Genomic DNA, 26,745 nt, shown 5'->3' on the forward strand with positions numbered 1-26,745 from the left:
CTGACACCCAAGAGATGATTTTAATCTATCTCTGTCTCTGGACAACTTTTCATTAAACCTTTAACACTTCATACTGGAAGAGTGAACAGGACAAATTGTGGAAAAAAAATACTAATGATTTAAAATATTAACCTGCCCTGTCCTTTAAAAAACATGCATTAGAATTGAGCCCAGTGTTCCCCAGCCCCCTTCATTCACAGCCTTCTCCCCACCTGTGCCTACACAGCCCCCCTGCTCCAGGCTGGGGGCGAGGGGAAGTGGAACTTCGAGGCATCAGTGGTGGCAATGCACGAAGCAGAGCCCAGGGGTATGTGTGTGGAGGGGGTGCAGTGCGGCACCACCTGCCACCTTACCACTCACCAGCAGGGCCACTGCCAGGAACTCCTCTTGCAGACCGGCTCCCACCCACTGACATGCAAAGACCCCCAAGATACACAATTACATGAACAAGCAAGACAAAACAAATTGTACAGGTTACCACTTATGTAAAAATGGAATAACTATGAGAACATACAGGCATATTTACTTATATACGCATTAATAACCTGGACTGATCCATAAAAGGCCAGTAACAGCCCTGACTGCTGTTGACTCAACTGGCTGGAGGTCATCCTGCAACGCAAAATTTCGTGGGTTTGATTCCTGGTGAGGGCACATGCCTGGGTTGCAGGTTTAATCTCGAGCCAGGGTGTGTAGTAGATGCAAGCATTGTTTCTCACGTCGATGTTTCTCTCCTTCTCTTTCTCCCTCCCTTCCCATGTCTCTAAAAATAAATAAATAACATGTTTAAAAGAGAAAGCCAGTCACAGTTATACTTGGAGCGGAAGGAAAGCTGAGCAGAGGGAGTAGAAGAGGAACTTCCCACTGTGTCTTTGAACTACAGGAAGGCACTAGCTGTTCAGTAACTACACAAATGATGGAACAATAGTAGAAATACAATACTGTAAACTGTGCTATTGGTCTAAGTGTGAACACCCAACAATAAGGCTCATGTCCTCTGTGCAGGTGTACAGTAGCTTAAATTCAGGTCTTTTCTACATAAATAAAGCATTAGTCTTTTAAGAGCCCCCTCATTAAGTGCCAGGCCACAAAGGCTTGCACTGGCCAGTTTCAAGACAGTACTCTGAAGTAAATTCACCATGACACAACCTGCTTAAAAGTTCATTTCAAAAAAGAAAAAAAGGTTTTAAGTGGTCCCATAAGAAACTCACATAGAACTGACGTCTGCGTAAAATTTGTTTTCAAAGTTATAAAATCACACTGTCCAAGAACAGCTAATACAAATATCAATGTTGAAGTAAATCCAAAGTAAGCACATTTCAAGTGTTTTTCCTGTTGAGAGAACCAGGAGGTTTTTCCTGATTTAGTGAGAAGCTGTCATATACTGTAGTATTTAGTCAAACACCCTAAAATTAGTCCAGAAAGTTAGTCATTGCTCCTAGAGTGTTTCAAGACGTATTGTATATCAGGAAATGCAGGAGGTACTTCTGGCTTCATACAACTTGATTAAACTACACTTAAATGAGCTGCTCTGTAGCTGTGGAAATCTCCCTCCTGCAGGGTGAACAGGGACAGGCACACTCCTGGGTGGACCACATGAATGGTGTTTATCTGAATCACCTACATTAGATCTAAGTCTGGTGGTTCTGGTACATCCCAACTCAGTTACCGTATTTTTTGGACTATAAGACACACATACCCATATTTGGGAGGAATAGGGGGTGCATCTTATAGTCTGAATGTAGCTTACGTGGTTCGCTGTGGCAGGAGGGGGTAGCCTATGTTATTTATGTTATTAAATATTTTACATTTTTTGTTTCAAAAAATTTTTCCTATTTTCTTCCTCTAAAACCTAGGTGCATCTTACAGTCCAAAAAATTTGGTGCTTTTGTTCAACTGCACCAATTTTTAAAGCTCAAGCTCCCTCAAAATGAATCGAGATTTTATAATTAGAATGAGTGGTAACAAACAAAAGCCACAGTGAACCAAAAAATAAAATAAAATAAAAAACCAACTCCAAATTGGAACCTTCAGTACCCCACTCCTGCCAACAGACCCTCCCAACATGCTTCTGCAGAATCCCTGTTGCTGGCCCTGCATGGATTGTGGCCTGGGCATCAGGTTCCTGTCTGGGACTGTTTAGCCACGAATGCAGCAGGGCTGGCCTCCTGACTGAACACTCAGAGAAGGGCACCTCAACACAACAGTTAAACCACTAGGGGGACCACATTAGAGATAAGTTCCTCCCTCAGGTCAATGGAAATAAGCAGCTGCATTCAACCCTGACCTTTCCTACACAGCCGACCCACACTGGCCAGTATGCACTGAGGCTCCCATTCCTACCCCATCATATCACTTTGCTCTGGCCAGCAGGATGGAGTCAGTCCTGGTTTGCAGATATACTCATTGACACTTCATTTCATTACTTGTGTGTGATAGGGGCAGGTGGGGACTCTTCTGAGCAGCACTGTGCTAAATAAATCAGTGGGCAAGGGGTGTACAGGATAGACTTGAAGTTCAGGATGGCCCCAGATGCTGGACAGTTGTGAGCAATCAATTCTCTGCTCAGTGGCTCTCAGTGGGTCCTCTGACCACAGCATCAGCACCATCTGGGAGGGCATCTGTTAGAAACGCACTTTCTTGGCCCCACCAGTCGGCCTCGGAGCAGGAAAGAGGCACTGCTGCTGGCAAAAAACCCATGGCTTGCGAGTGCGAAGCAAATCTCTACCAGAGCCCCACCTGACCCTTGGGTTGTGGACCCACTGCAGTACTCACAGAAAACCTCCAGGTCATGTTGGGGCGGCAACGGTCATTTTGCGCTGGCGGGAACTCTCCCAGGCCTCACCCATATTGTGGCTGTTACAGTGCCTCTCCCCTGACCCTTCCCTCACCAAGTGACCCTGCCCAGGTGCACTCTGGCTCAGCTGGCCACACTCAGAGGGTGCAGGCAGCTCTGAGCAGACAGGGAAGGAGGCCCTGTCACGGCCTCACACCACTGCGCTGCTCCAGCACCCTGGTCAGCGCCAGGCTACCAGTCTAAATAGGGATCCTGGGACCTCAGGAGGAAAGAGGTTTACAACCAAAGACCAACTTCATGTCATCAGCAATGAATTCACCCCCCTAGTCCTTAACAGAGAAAGCAGTGCAGCTTGTTTCCATTATTTATTTAACAACGTGCATCCACATTCACATGAACTCCCAGGTTCCGGGTCAGCCTAGGCTGCAAAAAGGGTTCAGCCCACATCACCACCATCTACATCACCACCATCCAGCACCTCCCCAACCCACAGTGCCTGACACCTGACACCCTCACAACCTGCAGGGAGTGGAGCTAATGTGGTTGCGCTTTACTGGAGACACCAGGTGTGGGAGTCACACATGGGCGCTGCCTATGTCCCATGCAGGGTGCGCATGGGCCTCCTCTTACAGGAGCTCTGAAATGAATGGACCTCTCTTACATGGGTACAAACACAAACAACCAAAATACAATCAGGCAGCATCCCAGATGGGTAAAGTAAACAGTTAAATTACTAAGTCATTATTTTAAACTCAAAATACTTCAATGAAAAGGGCATACAAAAATCATATAAATTACATTTAAGGTCTGTACATGATTCCAAGAAAACAAACAATACAGTGCTGTGTATACCACTGCTTCCTTTGTAACATTCCAAACCCCAGAAATACTTTCCCTTAAATGCCAGAAAAGTGGGCAAAATACACATGCAGGATAATTCAAATCACTTCAAAAAAATACAAAATCGTGTTGGTTTAAGGCACATTTTGTCTTAAAATGGGACTCCCATTCCAGAAGCCCGTTTCCCACCAGTCCCTGGCAGGGCAGCCAAAGGAAAGGCAGCCCCTCCATCTGTAGCCAACAGCAAGTTGCTGAGAGACACCAATCCCAAGACCCACCTTGCTGCCTTGAGCAGGCCTACTGTCCAAAGTTTTGCAATATTGGATCCACCTGCAAGACGGTGGCGGGAAGACGCCAGACATTTTCCTTCAAGGCACAGACAATGCTTACTCCCATCCTCCTCCAGGGAAAAGCAGGCCACACTGGGGGTCACCATTCATCAGGTGCCACTGGCTGAAAGACCAAACAATGGCCAAGCGGCGGTTCTGTGCAAAAAGGATGCTAGAGATGACATTTTGCATAGGGAAAGAGCAGCAAGTCAGACCTCGAGTGCCTGGGGCTCACTTGTCAAGGTGGTCTCCCATTAGGGCCCCTCAGCACCGCACCTTTCAGGCTTCCATCTGAACCTCGGCTTCATCCAACTGCACAGTGTCATTGTCCCCTAGCAACTCAGTCTCTGGAACAGAGCTGTCCTCTTCCTGCTCTGCTTCCTGCATGGGGCTCTGGACCGCATCTTCAGGGATGTTCTGCACATCCTCAGTACCCTCGGAGAGCAGGGCTGCCCTGTCAGTCACCGACGTGTTGGAAGGTGCAGTGGTGACATACCCTGTGCTGGTGGAGCCACTGCCGCTGTGGTGAGAGCCAGGCTTGGGGACCATCTGGGCAGGCACCTGCTGTGGGGCCATCTGCATGGGGATCTGGACGGGGTAAAAGTTGGGCAAGTAGGCCCCATAGGCTGGCACAGGCTGGTAGCCATTGACAGGGATGTACAGCTGTGGAGGAGGCACCAGAGGTCGAATCTGGCCCTTCATGGGGATGAACTGTGGCTGTGGGAAGGGTTGAGCCTTGGGCTTGGGGCCCCCATAGCGGGCATTGCTGACGTTGCTGACCGGGCTGGTGCTCAGGGAGCTGGTCTGCGTGGCATTGCTGGCACCCGAGGTTTGCGCTGAACTGTTGTAGGTAGACAGATTGCCCCAGGCCCGAAGCCTGCTGTGGATGTCCTTGAAACGGGGCCGCCGGCTGGGGAACTCATTCCAGCACTCAATCATCAGGGCGTACACCCAGGCTGGGCAGTCATCGGGGCAAGGCAGCACCTGCCGGCTGCGGACCATCTCCACCACGTCCTGGTTGGAGTGCCCGCAGTACGGCTGCAAGCCATAGCTGAACACTTCCCAGAGGACCACACCATAGGACCAGATGTCTGAGTCCACAGAGAACTTGCCGTACATGATTGCCTCAGGGGACATCCAGCGGATGGGCAGCAGTGCGTTCCCCATCAGCTTGTAGTAGTCGGCTGAGTACACCTCTCGGAACAGCCCTAAGTCAGAGATCTTCACACTCAGCTTCTCGTATACCAGCACGTTGCGGGTGGCCAGGTCCTTGTGCACCACATGGTGGCTGGACAGGTACTCCATGCCCGACGCAATCTGTGCCACCACGTGCACAAAGTCGGGGGGCTCCAGGGCCGACTTCACTGTGCGGTCATCATCCGTGCTGCCCACATCTGAGTGTGGCGAGCGCATGACCAGGAACTCATGGAGGTCGCCATGGGAGCAGTAGCTGAAGATCATGCTGAGGGGCTGGTCCTTGGTCACCACACCCAGCAGACAGACAATGTTGGGGTGCTGCAACCGTGCCCGCAGCATGGCCTCATGCCGGAACTCCTCCCGCAGCGGCCCCTCTGCTTTGTCCTTCAGTGTTTTAATGGCCACGGCTTGGGCTGGCTCCCCTGATGCAGGGCCAAACAGGTGGCCTTTGTAGACCTTCCCAAAGCGGTCCTCCCCAAGCTCCTCCATGAACCTCACCATGGACAAGCTGATCTCCTTCAGTTTGGCCTGCCAAGAAAAAAGCCTAGTGAAACTCTCTGCTACTGCAACTTGAGAAGGAAGAATAGGGAAGTTCTAAGGGGGTCTGGAAGGGCCAGTTCCAGTGCTATCTGGCAGGACAGCTTTGCAAAGAAACTGCTGGTCCGGCCTTCCCCTGGTTCAGCCCTCCCTACACACTACTTTCTGCTCTTAAACACACCCTTATGTCATGAGGCTGCCTGAAGCCTTCAACGGGTCCCCCACCATGTTGCAAAGTGCAGCTGAGGTATCATAATGGACTGTGTGTGCACACCTATTCACACACATTACCCCACTAAGCTGAGCTCCAGTGGCCCCAGTTGCCCCTGCACTGTCCCAGCTGTGTCCCTCCCACCCAGGAACTTTCCTGCTCCCCAATATGATGTGTTCATGGAGGAGGTCCATCCACCAATGCTCAGCATAGCAAGACCCATGTCTATTTTCTCTTGAACCCAAGGTGCAGGTCCCATGATTTCTGTCAATTTTAGAGCCCAGGCCAGCTGTTCTCCTGTTGCTCCTTAGTTGGTCTACCTTGCTTCTTCCTCTTGATTAGATTCTCAATTAGATGCTTTTTGATGGAAGCATGTGGATAAAAATCAATGTGAACCTTATACCTCTCAGCTTCTACGGTTCTCACCCCTTCTCTGGGTCTGGCTGCCATCCTCCTTGGAGCTTCTCTGACCCCAGGGGGCTCTGTATCCCCCTTTCTGTCCAGCCACCCCAGCCCTGCCCCCAAACACTGCTGGAGACAGAGTTGTGAAAGCCCACTCTTCCCCTTCCAAACCTGCAAGAGCTTGACCCCCCTTCCCCCCAGAGTTTGGAAGTAAGGTGACTGTCCCATCACATGGCTGAGTGGCTGTGGCAGACCTTCCTGTGCTGCACTTCAGTGGGCTATTGCCATCCTGACCACTCCTACTGTGGGGGTGGTCTGCCCACTTCTTCTAGAAGACTGCTGTATCCTTCCCTGAAAAACAGAACAGCAACACCAGCCACACCCCAAACTGTGTAGCAACAGGCCCCTGTCCCTTCACAATATCACACAGACCCTCAGGTCAGGGAGACAGCCTGAGCCAGGTTCTGGTGCCGCCACAGGCACAGCTTAAGCATCACAGAGAGAAGACTGAGAAGGAAAAGCTTCCCACTGGCATGTTAATTCTCGACATGCGTACGGCGTATTTTCTAAAGACACAAATGTGCTGACACGTTTCAGAGAAGAATGAATGAAATGAAAGACAGTTTAAGAGTGCTGTGCTTTGAGTAGATTAAGAAAGATAACATGGCAGGCAGAGGGTAGGCTGGTAGACCTGCTTGTGCTGGCCAATGAGGGGCATCTCCACGTCCTGGCTGGGGGATGCCATCAGCTGCCGGCGTGGGGGTGTGGAGGCTGAAGCCTTGTGCTTGTTGCGGCACATGCAGACCAGGAAGAAAAGGCAGGCGACGACCAGAGGGATGGCGATGCTCGGGACGAGGATGTACAGGATCCCCATCCTGCTGCCGTCCCTGGGACCTGCCAACGGCAAGGCTTCCTTGAGTTCTCAGAAAACTCCAGGTTCTCTACTGGCCTACTCCCACATCCAGCTACAGTATTTAAGCACGTGTGAATGATCAGGTTGGTTGCACAAATGAACACAATTACACACCCAACCTAAAAAAAAGGTAATATACCCAAAAAATGCACACCCTGGGTCAACCTGTGCAACCCAGTCCAGAGCGGCCCCATGGAAAGAGTGGAATATGGAGCACTGAAGACAAACGGACTCTGAGGCCTCCCAGAGCCCCGAGCAGCAATGTGTTTCCCTCCTAACACCTGAACGCCACTAGAAACATGTGCTCTGCCCAATTTCATCTTTATGAAACATGACGAAACATGTCTGACCTCTGTCCTCAGTGAAGGAAACTCAGTATGGGGATTGGAAATGACCTAGCTCCCCATTCCATATTTTAGGATTATCCACATTTTTTGTAAATTAACATATTATTCTAGGGTAAAGATTAAAAGCACATTTGACTTGAGTGCAGTGGCACTGGCGAGTCTTACCTAGTACAGAGTGCAACAGGGCACACGAATCTTGGAAGAGCCTTGGTGAGAGAGATGGATGAACACTGTGAGGCTTCCAGGCAGACCTTCCATTTTCCAGTGAGGGACAGCCCTTTGTCTCCCATCCAGAACTTTGAACCAAACAATAGGCCCCAGGTGGCAGTCTGACAACTGGAGCAGAGCTGGGGGCTCCCTCATAAGGAGGCAGAACTGGCCCCCCAATCAGGCCACTTTTCTATCTGACTCTTGTGAATAATCACATGGTATATGGGTGCCCCTATGACTAGTGGAAAATGAACTCTTCATATGAAAGCAAACAAGTTACTTCTAACCAGAAGAGATAACTCACCTGAAAATGAACACCATTTCTCCCTCAGTATAAAAACACACACACACACACGCACCACTGTCCCAAACCCAGCCTGGCATCCTGGCATCCAAACTAAAATGCAGTAAAACACCTCACACAAAACTCTCCTGGCACCACCTGGAGGAAGCCTCAGGAGGTAGTAGAGTCTCAATTTTCATTATCAGGGTTGGGAAGACGCCACACCTCTTAGGCCAAGATCAGAGGTGTGAGCACTGTCCAAATACTTACCTCATATGTGACCATTTTTTCTGGCATTACCTTCTCAAAATCACAAACAGAGCACATGCTTATTAACAACTGGAGTATTACAGAACAGTGAATATTCCTAATAGCCCATTTTGCCAAAGGCTATTCCATTGTTAATAGGTTGCTGTTCACCTGATTTTTTTATGTATTAGAGGGGACCCCAAAAATACTGGAATTATTTTCTGGAGGGCTTGGCCCCTTGTAGTACAGGCTTCCCTAGTAGGTGAGTATTCTGGGAACCCATCTGTAGCCGTGTACCAGCTGGTGGTGTTGTGATAGGCTGTGTTCAGCTTCGGTAAAAATTTTTTGAAAACACTTTCAACACATTTACCCAATTCACGATGGGGAATTTATCAGCACACCTGCTCACACTGCACTGAGTATTCAGCAGTTTTTTGACCAAAAATGGCACGACCTCCATGCCTACCCTCCCTATTCACCCAATCTCGCCCCAAGTGACTTTTTTTGTTTGCTTCCCTGGATGAACAAAGTCCTCAAAGGGAAATGTTTTGCCAATGTGGGAGAAGTGAAATAAAAAATGGAATAAGCACTAAAGGCATCAAAGTCAATGAGTTCAAAAACTGTTTTGAGCAGTAGAAAAAAAATGTCCTGATAGGTGTATTGCATCAAATGGAGAGTACTTTGAAGGTGACTGAACTTTAAACATGTAAGAATAAATATACAATTTTTATAAATAAATTCCAGGTTTTGGAGGTCTCACCCTCATACACTTTAAGTTGAACATGAAATACCCAATATTCAACTATTTTGACTCATAGAAGCAGCAGTTTCTTATGTTTTCTTTTAATAGAAGTTTGACTAGAATCCATCCTAAACAGAATCCTAACAGCCGTATTTCCCTGCTCCTGGTTTTGTGGCAGAACGATCCATCTCAGGGAGCACAGGCAGCACAGGCAGCACAGAGTGCGGAGCGTTCCTTGAGAGCGCCCACAATTCCACCCAATCCCCTGCTGGTAAACAATCGGTCTGTTTCTTACTTAGCTATTAAAAGTGATTCGGCAATAAATGTCCTTGCACTTCTGCCTCCTAAGTATTTCTGCAATATAAGATTCCTGCAATTGACAGGTCAAAGAACATAATTTTTTTCTTTGCTTTGATTTAGTTTTATGTACAAAAGTAATAACTGCTCATTACTCTTACATTTTAATATTTCTGTAGGCCATGGGAAATCACTGCTAAAAGTCTGGTGTATTTTTTCCTCAGACTTCACCAGTGAAATGTAAGTGCTTATGTGCACACACACATACAGACACAGCTTTTGCTCATTTTGTTTGTTTATAAAAAGAAAGAAAAAAGAGACGGGGAGGAAGGGAATAAGGGAGGGAGGAAGAGAAGGAGGGAGAGAGAGGGAGAGAGAGAGAATGACCAGGACACAGCCAATATCCTACAACTTGCTTCTTTCCTTTAACAGGACATCATGAACATCCCCCTTCTTACATTCCGTACAGTAGCTATACTATAATCTAACTACTGACATTTCACTCTTAAATCTTATTCCTGTGATGAACACAACGGTTGAACATCGGTGTGTGTGCTGCTTGCTGAGTGAATGGAAGTGCAAGCCTGGGACTCAGAGAAGGAAATGAGCACAGGTGTGCATTCCCATTGCTGGGGAGGTACACCAGCCCCTCTCCTACCCCCCACCCCCGCTGCCAGGAAAGCTTTCCAGGTAAATGGCAAGCCTTGATGTGCTTCACCTGTTACCTCTCTTTATCAATCTTCTCCCAAGAATCTTCCACCAACCCTCTACCTAAGGTTCCAACCCTCTTCGGTCCTCTACCAAAGACACAGAAGGAAGCTCAGGCTCAGGTACCCAGGCCAACTGGAGCAGGTGGGACATAAATACAAAGTTTGTAAAGCTTGCAATCATTAATGACAAGCTCTTCTCCTATTCATAATTTAAGACAATTGCAGGGAAAATGGTGAAGAGATTTAAGTTTGGAGGCCAGGGAGGAAACAAAGGCAGGGTGCCCCAACTGTAGACATGGCTGGGGTGCTGCTGGTGCTGTGGAGAAACCAGATGCAAAGTGAATCCTAGGACTACACACAGGACAAGGGCTGACAGGAGGGCCCCCAAATGCAAACAGAGTGAGGAAATTAGAGGTGATCTGCACATGATTCCTTAAGACTTTTCTACACTTTAAAACATCCTATAACGACCAGATATTATTTTATAACAAAAAACAATTTTGTTAAAACAAATAATCATGGTGGTGGAATGGAGGTGGTGCCCAGTACCATCAGCCTCCTGGTTCCACGTCATACTCAACATGTTGTCAATACTTAAAAAAAAAAAAAAATGAGACAGAGAATACTTACTACAAGAGGGTATGTCACACAGTTCCATGGGTACATTTTTATTCTTTGTGAAGCACCAGGGGCCTTCCATCTGCCCCCCAGGGTTCCGACAGTAGGCGTGCCCCCCTCCAAGCTCAGGGAAGTCTGTGCTGGTCAGGCGGTGGCTGTGGGGGTGCTGTAGAGTCCACGGCTGGCACTGGTGCCCTGACTTGGTGGTGCTCGCTGTCCCTCTGTAATCTGTGCCCGAGCCATTGTAGCACTGATGGTCTGAGAGAGGAGATGTGTTAGGAGGCCCTAATCAAGAGTAAGCAGCCCTTCCTGTGTAACTCTTCCAGAAAGGACAACAAACCCATTTGTATGCATGTACTCAAACTGGAGTTTTCAAAAGACCAAAGGATTTTCCATAACTTCTAAGAAAAGCAGCATTTAAAATAATGACAATGAAGCCCCAAACTCACTAATTAAACTGGGGGTACATCAGGGACATACAAAGAGAAGAAAACTTAGCAGAAGTTATTGCATGACCCTGAAATCACCTTTGGGATCCACCAGGCATCCCCATTCTAGAATGAGGACCTCATGAACATTTGCTCTGGAAGCAAAATCCAACTGGGCCAGAGGGGAGAGAAACTGCCAGGCCTGGCCCACACCTCAGACACCCCTGCTGCCTCGGGAGCACATCTCTGCCACATCAGTCACCCCACCTCCCCAGAGGAGCCCCCCAGCACTCTCGGAGCCAGACCTGGGGTGTGCATGTGTTGAATGGTTACAGAGTGCTTACTGTATTTGGCCACTGTTCTAAGAACCTTCTAAATATTATTAACTTATCTAATCTTCATTCCAACTTCTGAGGTTAGCAGTCATCATTCCAATGGAACAAGAGGAAATGATACTTAACAACTGACAAAGTCACACAGGCAAGCCCCGCAGCCAAGACTCAGGGAGCACAGTGGGCAGGGACCAGGCTCCTAAGGCCTGGAGGAGCCCTGCCACACTCGGGAACGCCTTGGCCCAAGGAATGGATGCAGCCTCTGCCCTGGGTGCCCTGGAGGAGAGCTGGGGACCTGACCTAGTAGTGAGGACAGGGGCTTATTGATCACTGGAGGGTTTGGAAGCCCACCTGTTCCCCTGATGCCCCTCACTGTGTTTTGTGCTGTGTCAGGCAAACATATGACTCCACCTGACGGAATGAAGTCTGAGGCTCAGAGAGGTGGAGTAACTTACTTGGGTCCCAAAGACAGGCAGGGGCCAGCTGGGTGTGGCCTGGTGCTATGACTGATACCCCTGCTCTCAAGCCCTCCTGCCAATCCTACTGGAAGAGAGGCCCTGGGGGTGGGTGGGACTCACAGCGGCCCAGCCGCTCTGCTGGGATGCCAATGCGCATGCAGTTGGCAGCATCAGGGCTGTCAGGCATGGGCAGTGCCTCGCACTTGGGCAGCTGTAGCCGCATGAGGATGAGTGGGTTGGAACGCGCGATGGTGTACTCCTGGTGGCACAGGTCGCTCTCCAGCACCTCGCATTCGTCGCGGCACAGCTCTCGAGGCTTAGGCACCCGGGATCGTGCATCACACAGCGGGAACACGAAGTGGCAGAAGGACGGAATGGCAAACTGCGAGCACTGGTCTGACAGATGTGTGGATGTGCCGATCATGGTGAAGGCCGCTGTGGAGGCATGAAACCTGTTAGGGGGATAGCCTCCACCCTGAACATCGTGCCCCCACCCTGCCTGGCAGTGCTTCCAGCCCTCCACCCTTTCTTCACCCCCACCACAGGGCCCCAGCAGGCATGTGAGCTGCCCTAATTGGAACCAGACATCCAAGGCAGGAGGCCTCACATCAAAAGTAGAACAAAAAAGAAGGAAAACTAGGCCCAAGATATCATCTAGCTAGATGATTCTTCTATGACAGGAAGAGTCCCATTTCAGACCTAAAAGCCACCTCCTTAGGCCCTGCTAAGGACTGGGGGCTCTGCAAGCACAGGGCATAAGTGAAGTTTTGGGTGTGGCTTTATAAAGAGAAGCTGAAGAGGCACAGGGACCAGGACTTGCTCTCCTGGACACTGCGAGGCCTGCAGGAGAGCTCACAGCAGCCTGGGGAGGTCTCAGCATGGTCGGAGGAGCCAGATGACAGGGAGTGGCAGAAAAGGAAAGGAAGGCAGAGGGTGGTAGGGTGCTGAGCAGAGAGCTGAATAACAACTGCACAGCTGGGAGAGACTTGTGGTAAAGGAGGTGCAGAGATGTGGCCCTGGGGAGAAGCTCAGGAGGCTCTATGCTGGGATCCCTAGGCTTGCTTTTTAGGGGCAAGATCATAGGATGAGGTATGATGGGAATGAACCAGCCCAGAGGAAGAACTTGGCACCTGACATGGAGAAACAAAGAGAAGGGTGTGGCAGTTGGGCCTCAAAGGAAGTCATCAGCCAGAATGCCCACCCCACTTTGACTTGTGAAAGATCTGCTTCTAAGAATTTGATCTTGGATGGCTAAAGAAAGAGTGGCCCCTCCCCTACATACCCTGCTGAGAGGCTGGAATTTCCTATCTGGGATATCTCAGCCCCATCCACTTATAGTGCCATGTCCTTCTTGGCCAGCAGGTGGTGCTGCCAGTGCCCTTTATCCCCTAGGAGACCCACCAGGCACCAAGGCAGGCTCCAGGTTAGACAGCTGCATGGGAGGCCAGTTCCCCCCTGCCCAGCTATTTACTACAGGAAAGTCAGGGGGATGAAAGCCCACATGAAGCCTGTAAAATGGAAAATAGAATGTCCCATAAGTGTGTATAACAGCCGTGTCCACACACTGCACCAAGTACCTTGTGCCCGGCACTCTGTGGTATACGGGTCACACGTCCTTTGTCTTCAGGTCACATCTAGCTAATACTAAAACTGAGGAACAGAGGTTGACCACAGAACCAGCTGTGAGCCCAGTTCAATCTCATCCTTGTGGAGTTAGTGACCATGAGGATAGGAATGCTGGCCTTGAATTCGAAGCAGGGAAAGACTACAAAAGCCATTAGTCCTTCTTTTGGAGTAATCAATTAATCCAATGTCAGAGCTGACCCTTTTAGTATTTCTCCTTCTCCCCTCCCCCTTGACATATCAACTGAGAACTTATTTCTGAAAGTATGGTTCTAGGTGCAGAGTCCATTCCTGTCCTCACTTTGGCCCATACCCTGCACATCACTCTGAAGGTTTCTTGGAGCTCATTCCCTAGGAAGTTCCCAGAGTCCTGGAAAGTAGTTCTGATGAGCATGCTGTGTGAACTGAACATCACAATGAATGCAGTCTCTATGTCACAGTTAGTCTAGAACACCTTCGAATTAATTTTCAAAGCAATCCAATCATATGGGAAAATATATTTGCCAATGATACCTTGGACAAGGGTTTGATCTCCAAAATATATAAGGAACTCACAGGACTCCACTCCAGGAAGACAAACAACCCAATTAAAAAATGGGCAAAAGACTTGATCAGACGCTTCTCCAAGGAGGACACACAGAACGCCCAGAGGCATATGAAAAGATGCAAAGCATCACTAGCCATCAGAGAGATGTAAATTAACAGTGCAATGAGATACCACTTCACACCAGTCAGAATGGCCATCATAAACAACTCAACAAACAAGTGTGGGAGAGGATGTGGAGAAAAGGAAACCTTAGTGCACTGTTGGTGGGAATGCAGACTGGTACAGCCAATGTGGAAAACAGTATGGAATTTCCTCAGAAAACTAAAAATGGAACTGCCTTTTGACCTGGCATTTCCACTGCTGGGATTATATCCTAAGAACCCTGAAACACCAATCCAAAAGAACCTATGCACCCCAATGTTCACGGCAGCACAATTTACAATAGCCAAGTGCTACAAACAGCCTAAGTGCCAACCAGTAAATGAGTGGATCAAAATCTGTGGTACATTTACACAATGGAATACTATGCAGAAGAAATGAGGAGCTCCTACCCTTTGTGACAGCATAGATGGAACTGGAAAGCATTATGTTAAGTGAAATAAGCCAGGAAGTGAAAGGCAAATACCATATGATCTCACCTATATAAGAACCTAATGAACAAAACAAACAAATGAGCAAAACAGAGCTGAAAACATGGAAATCAAGAACAAATTGACAGTGACCAGAGGGGAAGAGGAGAGGGAAAATGGGGGAAAGAAGAGGAAGAGTCAAGGAACATGTATAGAGGACCCATGGACAGGGAAAACAGTTAGGGGGGACCAAATGCGGGAGAGGGGTTGGGCAGGGGAGAGCAATGGGGAAAAAATGGGGACAACTGTAATTCAACAACAATGAAAACAATTAAAAATAATAAAATATAAAATAAAAACTAAACTAAAAATCCACAAATTTAGAGAATCCTCATTCTAAACTTTTATCTAAAACCTACTATAAAACCAGTCTGATCAGATATACAAGCTGCCCAATCCTTTACACAATTCCTGAAGAAATAACAGAGGGAAAATTGTGGGCCTTGAATTAGTGTTTGCCAATCAGTGGATTGTAAAATTAATTCTGGAGTTGTGGCTAGCATAATTTGAAAGATAATTCTAACAGAACAAAGGATGTCAGAGTGCATCATTCACATTAAGGGTACAACCAACTTTAAAAATAATAGTATAAAACTGCCCTGGCTGGTGTAGCTCAGTGGATTGAATGTGGGCCTGTGAACCAAAGGATTGTGGTTCAATTCCCATTCAGAGCACATGCCTGGGTTGCAGGCTAGTTCCCATCAGGGGATGTACGAGAAGCAACCATACATTGATATTTCTCTCCCTCTCTCCTTCCCTTCCCCTATAAAGATAAATAAATAAAATCTTAAATAATAATAATAATAATAATAACAACAACAACAACAACATAGAACTAAAGAGAAAAATCCAAGTCTTATTAAGGGTAAATACTGTCCCCTGTAATGAATTTCAATTCTGTGAAATACATGTATGTATACACTAAGTCACTATGTAAAGTATTTTGTGTTGTGCCCAGAAGGTTTTGTGAATGGCATGAGAAGCTTTTCCAATGAGAGATAGCAACATTTTCCAAATATTCTCACCACTGGATCCAGATGGCACCTTCCAGGATTCTCCAGGTCCCACTACTGCCCCTCCATTTCTTATGGAGGTCCCCTGGCCCTGTCCTCAGGGGACTCTGAAACTATATAGGCCAGGCAGACCCTTCCATAATCATGACCTTAGACCCTACAGACTGAGGGGGAAAGAAAGGCAAGACCAGAGTTGACCTAAATGTATTGGGTTGGCCAAAAAGTTCATTTGTTTTGTTTTCTATATGGTAGCTCTAGTAAGTGCTTACTGGTTGTCTTTAACTTCATTCAAAACACTTTTGATAGATTGTGACATCACTCATATCAGTGTGCACTTAAAAAAAACTTATGAATATAGCCAAAGACACTGAAATAGAGAACAGGTTGACAGTGACCAGAAGTGAGAGGGGAGGGAATTTCAGGGGAAAAGGGGAAGGGTTTACAGGAACAAGTATAAAGGACACATGGACAAAAACAAGGAGGGGTGGAAATGGGAGGGAGGTGGGGGGGTGGGGGGTGGGCTGGGATGGGGGTAAAAGGCAAAAAACTGTACTTGAACAACAATTAATATACACACACACACACCTGAAAGAAAGAAAGAAAGAAAGAAAGAAAGAAAGAAAGAAAGAAAGAAAGAAAGAAAGAAAGAAAGAAAGAAAACCTATCAAAACTGGTAAATTTTGTGTAGTCATTTTAGTATTGAAGATGGAAGAAAATTTATACAATGTATGAAGAAGGTGCTATGACTGATCAAACATGTCAGAAGTGGTTTGTGATGTTTCTTGGCACTATTGACATTTTGGTCAAATAATTTTTTGCTGGGGGCCATCTTATGCACTGAAAGATTTTTAGCAGCACCCCTGGCCTCTATCTATTAGAAGCCAATATCAGGAGATAGAGATATACTGAAAATATTTAAATCAATAAAGTTATTGATGAAAATAAAAAATGTGTATTTTATGGAAAAACCACACCGACTTTTTGGCCAATCTACCAGAAGGACATCTCAAAGACACAAACTTAAGTTTCTGCCTGGGGGTGTCATGCCTGCCCCTTACCAGGGCAAACCTCATCAGACTCTACTAGGGAACCTAGCATCAGAGGTCGACCAGTAATTCTTGTGGGCAGCTGAGGTCAAAAACTACTGTGTAGAGTGCCAACCAGTGTGGCTCACTTGGTTGGAGCACTGTCCCATATCCAAAAGGTTGCAGGTTCCATTCCCAGTCAGGGCACATGCCTGGGTGCAGATTTGATCCCCAGTCTGGGTGCATATGGGAGGCAGCCAATTAATGTTTGTCTCTTGCATTAATGTTTCTTTCTCTCTGTTCCTGTCTCTCTAGAAGCAGTGAAAAAAAAAAACAACCTCAGGTGAGGATATTTAGGAAAAAAAAAAAACAACTACTGAGTACACAATCAGTTAGACTGATGCACCTGCCTTCTTCACAAGACTTTCCTGGTTGCTTATAGTGTCTGGAGCAAGAAATGTGTGCATCTTCCTGGGGAGAGAAGAGACAGGAGAAAGAGGGCTTTGCAGAGCTTTCATTTAACTTATGTCCTCACTTCTTAGGGATTTTCCCAAGAAGACCTTTACATAAATGTATAAAATTCAGTGCGTTGAAGGCTAACATCTAACCAGAGATGAAGAATGAGCTGCTTCATTCCTGAAAAATTTGCTTCATCTCTTTAATGCTTCAAAGTGTCCCCTGGTACAGGGGAGTGTACAGCTGAGGGCTGGTACAGTTCTGAGCTGGTGGCATTGTCCCCATGCATGACCTGCAACCTCTCCCAAACAACTGAGATTGGGCCCATGTACCTTTTAACCAGCACAACTCCAAGAGGGTGCAGAGTCACAAAAGGCAGATCAAAAAAGTCAAGTGCAGTGAGTGTCGAGTGGCTGGGCTGCCTGCACCAGGGTGGCTGGCCCTGGGATGGGAGACCCTGGTTGAGGCAGTGAGGACAAGACAACTCAGGGCTTTGGACCCACACGGTTGACCTCATTCAATGTGTCAGAAGTACAGTTATTCCCAACAACCCACACTTGCTAATTTAAACATACAAATGGGAGGAACATTTTAAGGTAAAGCATGGCAACCACTGCAACTGCTTCTAAAAAAGATCTCTTTCTACTGCAGGAGACATGCAGCAGCGACATACTGTCCGAGGTAGGACCTGACAAAACGCACAACTGGACCATCCACGCGGTGAGAGGTAGCCACGCCTGTAGCTGTCTCCCAAGGAAAGCCCATCCTCCTACCTGTAATTCGGTTCTCGATCTCCCCCTGCATCTGGAGGGAGTCTACATAGATGGTCCGGTTCCCAATGAAGCGAGCGCAAGCAATTCCCCGGTAAGGCTGGCAGAACCCATCCTCATGGTCGTCGTCTCTGGGGAAACACAGTCTGTAAGCTCAGCGGAAGGTGTAGAGTACCCCAGTAAATTTTTCTTTTTAGGTCTGGCATCTTATGATCTAACTATCTTCTTCCTCAGAGGTATTTGCCCAAATGAACGGAGATCTTAAGTCCACACAAAACCCTTTAGTGATGTTTGTAGAAGCTTTACCCATCATTGCTAACACTTGGAAGCAGCCAAGACACCCTTTAGTAGGTGAGTGGATAATAAATTGTAGTCCATCTAGAAAGTGGAATATTATTCAGTGACAAAAAGAAATGACATAGCAGAACCTTAACTGCATACTGCTAAGTGAAAGGAGCCAATCTGAAAAGACTCCATACTGTGTTATTCCAACTATATGACATTCTGAAAAAGGTGAAACTATGGAGATAGTAAAAAGATCAGTGATTGCCAGGGATGAACAGAAAAAGCAGAGGGAATTTTAAGGGCAGTGAAACTAGTCTGTATGATACTATAATGGTATATACATTATTATATATTTTCCAAGCCCATAGTATATGCAATACCAGGAATTAATATGCCGCCACAAGCATACATTAGTGAATGTATTCTACAGACTTCAGTTATTAATAATATACCAGCATTCGCTTGTCAATTGTAACAAATGCACCATACTAATGCAAGATATTACTAATAGGGGAAAGTGTGTGTGCAGAAGAGGTGAGGGGCAACATGAGAACACTCTACCTTATATTCAATTTTTCTGCAAACCTAAAATTTCTCCAAAACAAAGTCTATTAACTTTAAAAAAATTCAGCACCTTTAAGTGGGGAAGGGTTGGAACCAGAGCAGAACTGAGTGTAAGAGACAGGTTGTGAGAGGGCATGTGCTCAGGTGCATGTACAAATACAGACAGAATGGTAAACATCGACATCTTTCACCAAACCCCTAAACTACATCAGAAACATTTCTGCGCACCCCTATACACTTAATGTTGTTTGCAGACAAGGCTTTCATGAAACCGATGATAATCCAGAAACTGGTCTACCTTTAAACTATAGGAGAGAAATCTTTGAAATGGAGAGAGAAGCAAGAGAGGGGATTCCAAAGTGTGGTTCTCACAGCACTGGTACCACAGGTGTGCTTATCGTCACAGATGATAACCTTATCATCACCATGCAGACAGCACAGGTCCCGTGTGTGAATATGGGGGACAGAAAAGGAGAAACAAAAGGACACTTCTCCTCTTGGCCCTGCAGTCTGGTCTTCTCGGGGTCTGCAGGGAATAGCACCATTTGTCTTAAATTCTTCTCTGTAGAACCTCTGGGTCCTGCCTTCAGCCAATGAGGTAATCAGATGCTTAGGGCCACAGAAGATGTACGAGGGCTGCTGTCTGCTGGGCAGGAAAGCAGAGGGGGCTTGGGGATCCCAGGACAAGCTTTGGCTATGAGCTCAGACCTATAATTAAGATGCTTGCTTTCAAGCTGACCTGCAACCTGCCCATAAACATAACAGCACTTGTCATTGCTCTGCCCATCCCCGATTTTGTGCCTTGCACCGCAGAATGGACTCACAAACACTCCCCTGGTTCTCACACGTGTGAGAGCCACGTGCCTACAGCAGGGAGACAAAGGGAATGTAGAACATGCTCTCTCCAGTCACCTCTACCTGGTTCTCCCTGCTCTGCTGTCTTCTTGGTCCCTGAAGAAAACACCTCCCTCTCAAAGCAAACTACCTAGACCCCAATATAATCAAAATAAGGCAGATTCTGGCATCAACAAGAGCCAGAGGCCCTTTCTCTCCAGCTCACTAGACATTAGTCTGTTTGGGTCAAGGATTCCTTAAATATAGTTTAAATGGGCAAGCATATGTGCTAATAATACACACACAACCTACCCTCTTTCACTCTAAAGTGGAGTTAATGTCTGCATGCAGGCTGGATTCAGGTGCTTGCCTGCTTTGCCAGGAAAATCATTAGAAGTGTGCTCTGAGGAATGTCACCTACGCCTAGGGTATAAGGTTTGATTTAGTCAGTCCCTTGGGGCATCCCAACAAGAGTAACAATTTCTTCTCTCTGCTTCAAGAGTCAAGGAACAGAAAACCTATTACTTTATTGTGGGCTGGCTTCTTCCTGGCTGCTAAGCAGGTGTCCACAGCATAGAAAGAGCAACAGGGGTGTAGGGAAGGCAGGCTAAGAAGGGGCCTTGAGACCATCACATCTGGTCCACAGCTTATTCATCTCAGTGGGATTCCAATACGAATTTTAGAAAATGTCCAAAACACAAAGAAGTAGTTGGAAAAGGATGTCCTTTGGGTTATGGAATTTTAAGAAAACGAGTGGGAATTACTTTATTTTTTTAAGATTTTATTTGTTTATTTTTAGAGAGAGGAGAAGGGAAAGAGAGGGACAGAAACATCAATAGGTGGCCTTTTGCACGCTCCCCGCTACTGGGGGCCTGGCCCCACAACCCAGGCATGTGCCCTGGCTGGGAATCAAATCAGCGACCTTTCAGTTCACAAGCCAGTACTCAATCCACTGAGATACACTTCCAGGGTGGAATTACTTTGTATTTTCAAACAGAGTTAAGCTTTATCTTTACCTAGCATAGTTTGGGAACTTTGAAAAGTGGTAAAGCTGAAGAAAATCTGTAAAACCAGTCACTCAAGAGACGAAAGAAACATTCTGGGACAGAAGCAGCCATATGAAAAAGAAACTTACACACCAAGTTCGTGGTCAAGGAGGGGAAAGAGATAAAAAACCACAATAGTTTTTTAATAAAAAACATGAAAGAAGAAGTTTTCTTTGATAAAAAAGCAACGGGAAAGGAGAAGGAAATTGAGAGGAGAGGAAGGAGTCACGTTGTGATAGAACGTGCTTCTTCACAAGGAGCCGAGGACTTCATGGGGCTAACTGCCAATCATCTCTCCAATTTATAAATGTTAAAAATAAAAATTAGCTTCAAGATAAGCTTAGAAAATTCATGGATATAAATAATGAAGGACGCTTAAAAGAAAGTAAGGTTTCTCCAAGTTTGAAAGAGCAATCAGTGTCAAAATTCAAATGTAGCTGCATATTGTGTAGGAAATAACATTTCCCCAATGGATTTTGTTAAAAATGTTAAAACCATTTCATAATTATTGTTCTTGTAAATGAGTGGCTGCTTGAGTAACGCAGAGGAAGGCATATCTCAGAGTGGGTGGGCTGGGTGTTGGGGAGCACAGAGCAAAAAAGCACAGACAGTAAATGAAATAAATCACTTTTAACAAAGCCTGAAGCTAAACTCAGTAAGTTTCAGGTCACCTGACCATGATCTAACAGGCTGCTGCAGCAAAAACACTTTTTAGAGGAAGGCAACAAAATGTAAAAACCACAACGTCCTAGAGTACAAACCACAACATCCAATATACAATAAAAATAATATGTGAAAACCCAGCAAAATATAACCCCTAGTCAAGAGAAACCAACCCAAAGATGACAGAGATGTCAGACTTAGCAGACCAGGACTTTAAGGAAGTGCAAGTCTGTAAAACAACATACAAAAGGAAGTACAATGAAGACATGGAGAGATAGAAACTGTGAATGAATCAAAGGGAAGAAAAGAAACACACATCTCCAGTAAAACATGGTATTAACAACACATTGGATTAAATCAGAGAAAAATATGTAACTCGACAGGTCAATAGAAGATTTCCAAACTGAAACAAAGACAGACAAAAGGACTTACAGAAAATAAACAGAATCTCAGCAAGCTATGGAAAAGCACAAGGGGTCAAACTTATGTGCAATAAAGACCCCAGGAGAATTGGAGAGATGCAAGGAATCAGAAGAAACAGTTTGAAGAAATAATGGCCAGCCCTGGCTGGTGTGGATTGAGTGCTGGACCACAAACCAAAGGGTCAAAGGTTCAATTCCCGGTCAGGGCACATACCTGGGTTGCAGGCCAGGTCCTCGGTTGGGTGCATGCCAATCAATATTTTTTTCTCACATCAATGTTTCTCTCCCTCCCTTCCCCTCTCTCTAAAAATAAAACATTAAATCTTTAAAAATCAAAAAGAAAAATGGCCAAATATTTTTTTTCAAATTTGATCAAAAGACTTACACATTGATTAAGGAGTGTCAGTAAAAAGCAAGCAAGATAAGTACAAAGGAAACCACACCAACTCACATCACAGCCAACTTGCTAAAAACCTAGGATAAACACAAAGAGGGGACAGGACCCTTATCAGAATAATGCAAAACAATACCAGGCAATGACACCTTCAGTGCACTAGCAGAGAAAAATTAACTGTCAACCTGGAATTCCATACTCAGCAAAAACACCTTTCAAATGAAAGGGTCTATTAACCAAAAAAAACATAAACATGAATGCAACTAATATCAGAGCTCATAGGGGAACAAGAATCGACAGAACCAGAGAACAACTGAGACAAATCCGCTATTATAGTTGGCAATTTTAACACTGGTCTCTCAGCAATTAGTAGAACTAATTTAAAAAAGCAGTGACGAAACAGCAGTGGAAAGAGGAACTACCCCCTTGACCTAGTGGCCTTTGCAGAGCACCCCCAACAAGCAGCACATATGTGTCCGCGCTCAGGGCATGCTCCACGAGGAAGACCGTATGCTTGCCATGAAGTGTAAGAGCATACGTATGCTCACAGTAAGTTTAAAATAACTGAAACCATATATCTCTGATCACACAGAAGTAAATCAGAAATCACTAGTGGAAGATATTTAGAAACTCTTCAAATATTTGGAAATTAAACAGCACACTTCCAGGTAAGCTTTGGTCTTAAAAAAAATGCCAGGAAAATTAAATAGAATTTTAAATGAAATGTGAAAATATAAACTACAAAAAATAAAAACAAGATAGCTGTAAATACTTAAATTACATAAGGCTTTACACCTTAAGAAGTTAGAAAAAGAATGACAAATTAAAACTGAAGTAATTAGAAGAAAACATTACTGACAAGAGCAGAAATCAATAAAATAGAAGATAACAGAAAAATCAGTAAGGCCAAAAGTTGGTTCTTAAAAAAGTTAACAAATTGCTAACACCTGGAAAAACTAATCAAGAAAAAGAGAAAATACACATCACCAATGCCAGGAAAGCACAAGGGGGCACCACCAAAGACACTAACAAATATTAAAAGATAATAAGAAATATTATTAACAAATATATAAATGTAGATCCAACAACTTAGAAAAAATACAAATTCCTTGAAAAATACAAACATCAAAATCAGTGCCAATACAAATAATAACTCAGAATAGACCCAAATCTCCTACATGAAGCTGTAATCACAAACTTTCCCATGATTAAAACTCTAGGTCCAAATAATGGAAACTTGTGAGTTCTGTTACACATTTAAGGGATAAACATTTGTAATTTTACACAAACTTTCAGAAAATAGAGCAAAGGACACCTTCTAATTCGTTTTATAAGGCAAACATGAACTTGATAAAAAATACATGACAAGAATATCCTAAAAAACATTATACACCAATATGTCTCCTAATCAAACAGGCAACATGCTCCACAAAACAACAGCCAACTGGGCTCAGCAACGTAAAAAGACATTATAGAAATGGGTAATGAGCCAACTGGGTTAACCCAGGACCAACCACTGAAAACACAGAGACATAGACCCCTGTTATTTTCTCAGTTGAAACTCAAGCAACATAGTGAAAACCCTGTGCTGAGGGGAGAAGGGTCTGAACAACACAAGTGGGGCAACTAAAGAAACTGGAGAATGAAGGGCAATTCAATTCAAGGATACATGCCCTACTTTTGAAGGTGCAGTTCTGTAAGGAAATATCACTGAACACACACTTAAGTACTAAGTAACAAAGAAGTATAATGAATGCAACAATAGTAATTACAAATACACATCGAGGAAATAATAAATCGAATATGGCAAAATGATGATAATTGGTAAACCTGGGTAAAGAGCATATGGGCTATTTATTACTATTTTTGTAACTTTTTAGTAGGTTTACCAAGTTATTTCAAAATCAAAAAGTTAAAAAACAGCCCAGTAGACCCTTTTGCAGAAATCGACAAACTAATTCTGGAATTTACATGCAAATGCAAAGGTACTAGAATAGCTAAAATAATCATGAAGGAGAACAAGAATGAAGGAGGATTTTCACCACCTGACTGTATGACTGACTATAATGTTACCATTGCCCAGAGTACGAATTTGTGTACAAATTGTCCAGACAATGTGGAAGTGGGGCATAAGAGTAGATCAATAGAACATGGTAGAAAATTCCAAAATAGGTCCACACATATGGTCGACTGATTTTCAATACAGGCAGGCATTCAAGGAGGACAGGACCTCTTCCCAAAAATGGTGCTTGAGCCCTGACCAGGTGCCTCAGTTGGTTGAAGCATCACCTCATATACTAAAGGTTAAGGGTTCGATTCCACGTCAGGGCACATAAGGGAGGCAACCGATCAATGTTTCTCTCTTGCATCAATGTCTGTCTGTCTGTCCACCTATCTCTCTCTCTTCCTCCCTCCCTCCCTTTCTCTCTAAAATCAATAAACACATGCTCAGGCGAGGCAAGGACTGGGAAAAATGGTGCTTGAACAACTGAATATCTGCATGGAATAAAATGAACTTCAACACATAATTCATATTGTGCAAAAAACCTGATTTTAAGATGGATCACAGACCTAAACATAAACACTAAAATTGTAACACACTTCGGGAGGAAACACAGAAGGATGATATCTTTGTAGTATTGTGGTAGACAGAGGCAAACATTTTTTAGACATGATGCATAAAAGAAAACAATGGTAAATTAGACTTTTATCAAAACTAGGTTTTTCTGATCATTAAGATAGCATTAAGAAAATAAAAAGGCATGCCCTTGCTGGTGTAGCTCAGTGGAATGAGTGCCAGCCTGGGAACCAAAGGGTCGAGGTTCAATTCCCAGTCAGGGCACATGCCTGGCTTGAGGGTCAGGTCCCCAGTAGGGAGCATGAGAGGCAACCATACATTGATATTTCTCTTCCTCCCTTTCCTTCTCTAAAAATAAATAAATAATCTTAAAAAAATGAAAAGGCAAACCACAGGCTTGGAGAGAACATTTTATATATCTGACAAAGGAATTGTAATCAGAATATACATTGTGTATTCATAATACACAAATCTCAGAATGCAATAAAACAGACTAAAACTGAACAAAAGCCCTAACAAATACTTCACAAAAGTGTAAGCTGAAAAGATGGTTCTGTTTTTAATGAAGGCGGAAATGTACACTAAATCACTGTGCATCATCACAACACAAGACACTGGAATGGCTAACATTATGTAACATAAATGGCTAACATTAAATGACTGACAACATCAAATGTCAGGAAGAAAGAAGAGTGACTGGGACTCTCTCATCCATTGTTGGTGGCATGTGAATTGGAGACACGACTATCAATTTTTTGTACTTCATATATACGTTTACCTACTGACCCAGAAATCCCACACCTAAGATTTATTCTAGAGAAATGAAAGCGTGTCCACCAAAATACCTGAACACGAATGTTCTTAACAGTTTTACTTATAATTGCTCCAAACTAGGAATCCGAATGTCCATCAACAGGTGCATAAACATATAGTAGTTAGTATCTTCATACAACAGAATGTCATCAATAAAAAGGAATAAACCACACAAAGAATCTTTCAAATACCATGCTTTGTGAAAGAAGCCCCTTAAGTGCATGTAAACAGTACAAGGAATTTTTAGTTTTTGTCTGTTTCATTCGCTGCTGTGTCCTCAGCACCTTGAACAGGGACTGCGGGGACTGGCTCTCAATTTAAATTTCTTGAATGAATGATTTCCTCCAAAATCAAATACCATACTTTATATTGATTTCTCCCTAATTCCACAATTAAATACTCCTAGCATCCAATTATACCAATGTTGGGTTAAATGTGGCAAAAATGTTCACCTGGTCCAACTGAATACACCCAACACCAACATCATGTGGAAAAAACGCAGTCAGCTGAACTTTTTAGAAACACTGGCTTTTGCCATGGCCATCTCTAAGGCCAGGATTGCATGCGACACCAGAGGTAGAGACATACTGGTTCTGATGTGACCACTCCACTGGGAAATAATGCTGTTCTCCTCCACCATGCTTAGGATGCTGGTCCCCTACTCGGTAAACTTTGGAAGGCTGGTATTTCCTTGGGTAACTTTGGAGAGCAGTGTGTAAAAAGCTCTCATGAATGCATAATAAGGCATAATACATGGGCTCAGGTTAAATGCAAAGAGACTAAGTAGGGGCATTAAATGTGTTACTACATGTCCAATGTCAATGTCATTATTGCTGAAGTGCAAGCGTTTCCATTTGTGTCACTACATGGTCTAAATTAAGGAGATTGTCCATTCTCTGTTTACTCTACAATGCTTGCCTACTTAGTCACTTATTGCCTGTATCACATAACCTTACAATGACTAAGCTTCTATCTTTTATTCAGGATCTGTATTATAGTATTAAAAAATACTATAGTATTACAGTATTTTCCAGAAAGTAAAACTTATCATAATAAGGAATCATAAAGAAAAAAGTTAGGTCTTCTTCTCACTTCTTTTCAACTCAATTTGATGAGGTTGGTGGTTTAAGGGCTTTAAAATCAGGTTAGTTTACTTATCAATAGTAAGGCAGCTTGGTTTCTC

General features: G+C 44.7%; 1 protein-coding gene across 2 annotated transcripts in view; it reads right to left on the reverse strand.

The window, feature by feature from the left end:
• Positions 1-3,149: 3,149 nt before the first annotated feature.
• Positions 3,150-26,745, reverse strand: part of ROR2 (receptor tyrosine kinase like orphan receptor 2) — a 220,997-nt gene continuing 197,401 nt past the window's right edge. For both annotated transcript variants that reach the window (XM_053662637.1, XM_053662639.1), the window contains exons 5-9: positions 17,967-18,094; positions 12,021-12,335; positions 10,695-10,940; positions 7,005-7,207; positions 3,150-5,691 (exon numbers count right to left, since the gene is read on the reverse strand). In XM_053662637.1, coding sequence (XP_053518612.1) covers positions 4,246-5,691; positions 7,005-7,207; positions 10,695-10,940; positions 12,021-12,335; positions 17,967-18,094 — 2,338 coding nt within the window. In that variant the 3' untranslated portion in view covers positions 3,150-4,245. The remainder of the gene's footprint in view (positions 5,692-7,004; positions 7,208-10,694; positions 10,941-12,020; positions 12,336-17,966; positions 18,095-26,745) is intronic.

The sequence above is a fragment of the Artibeus jamaicensis genome, unplaced genomic scaffold (genome assembly GCF_021234435.1).
Source record: "Artibeus jamaicensis isolate MK-2021 breed Jamaican fruit bat unplaced genomic scaffold, CSHL_Jam_final contig_264, whole genome shotgun sequence".
In the NCBI taxonomy this organism is placed as follows: domain Eukaryota; kingdom Metazoa; phylum Chordata; class Mammalia; order Chiroptera; family Phyllostomidae; genus Artibeus; species Artibeus jamaicensis.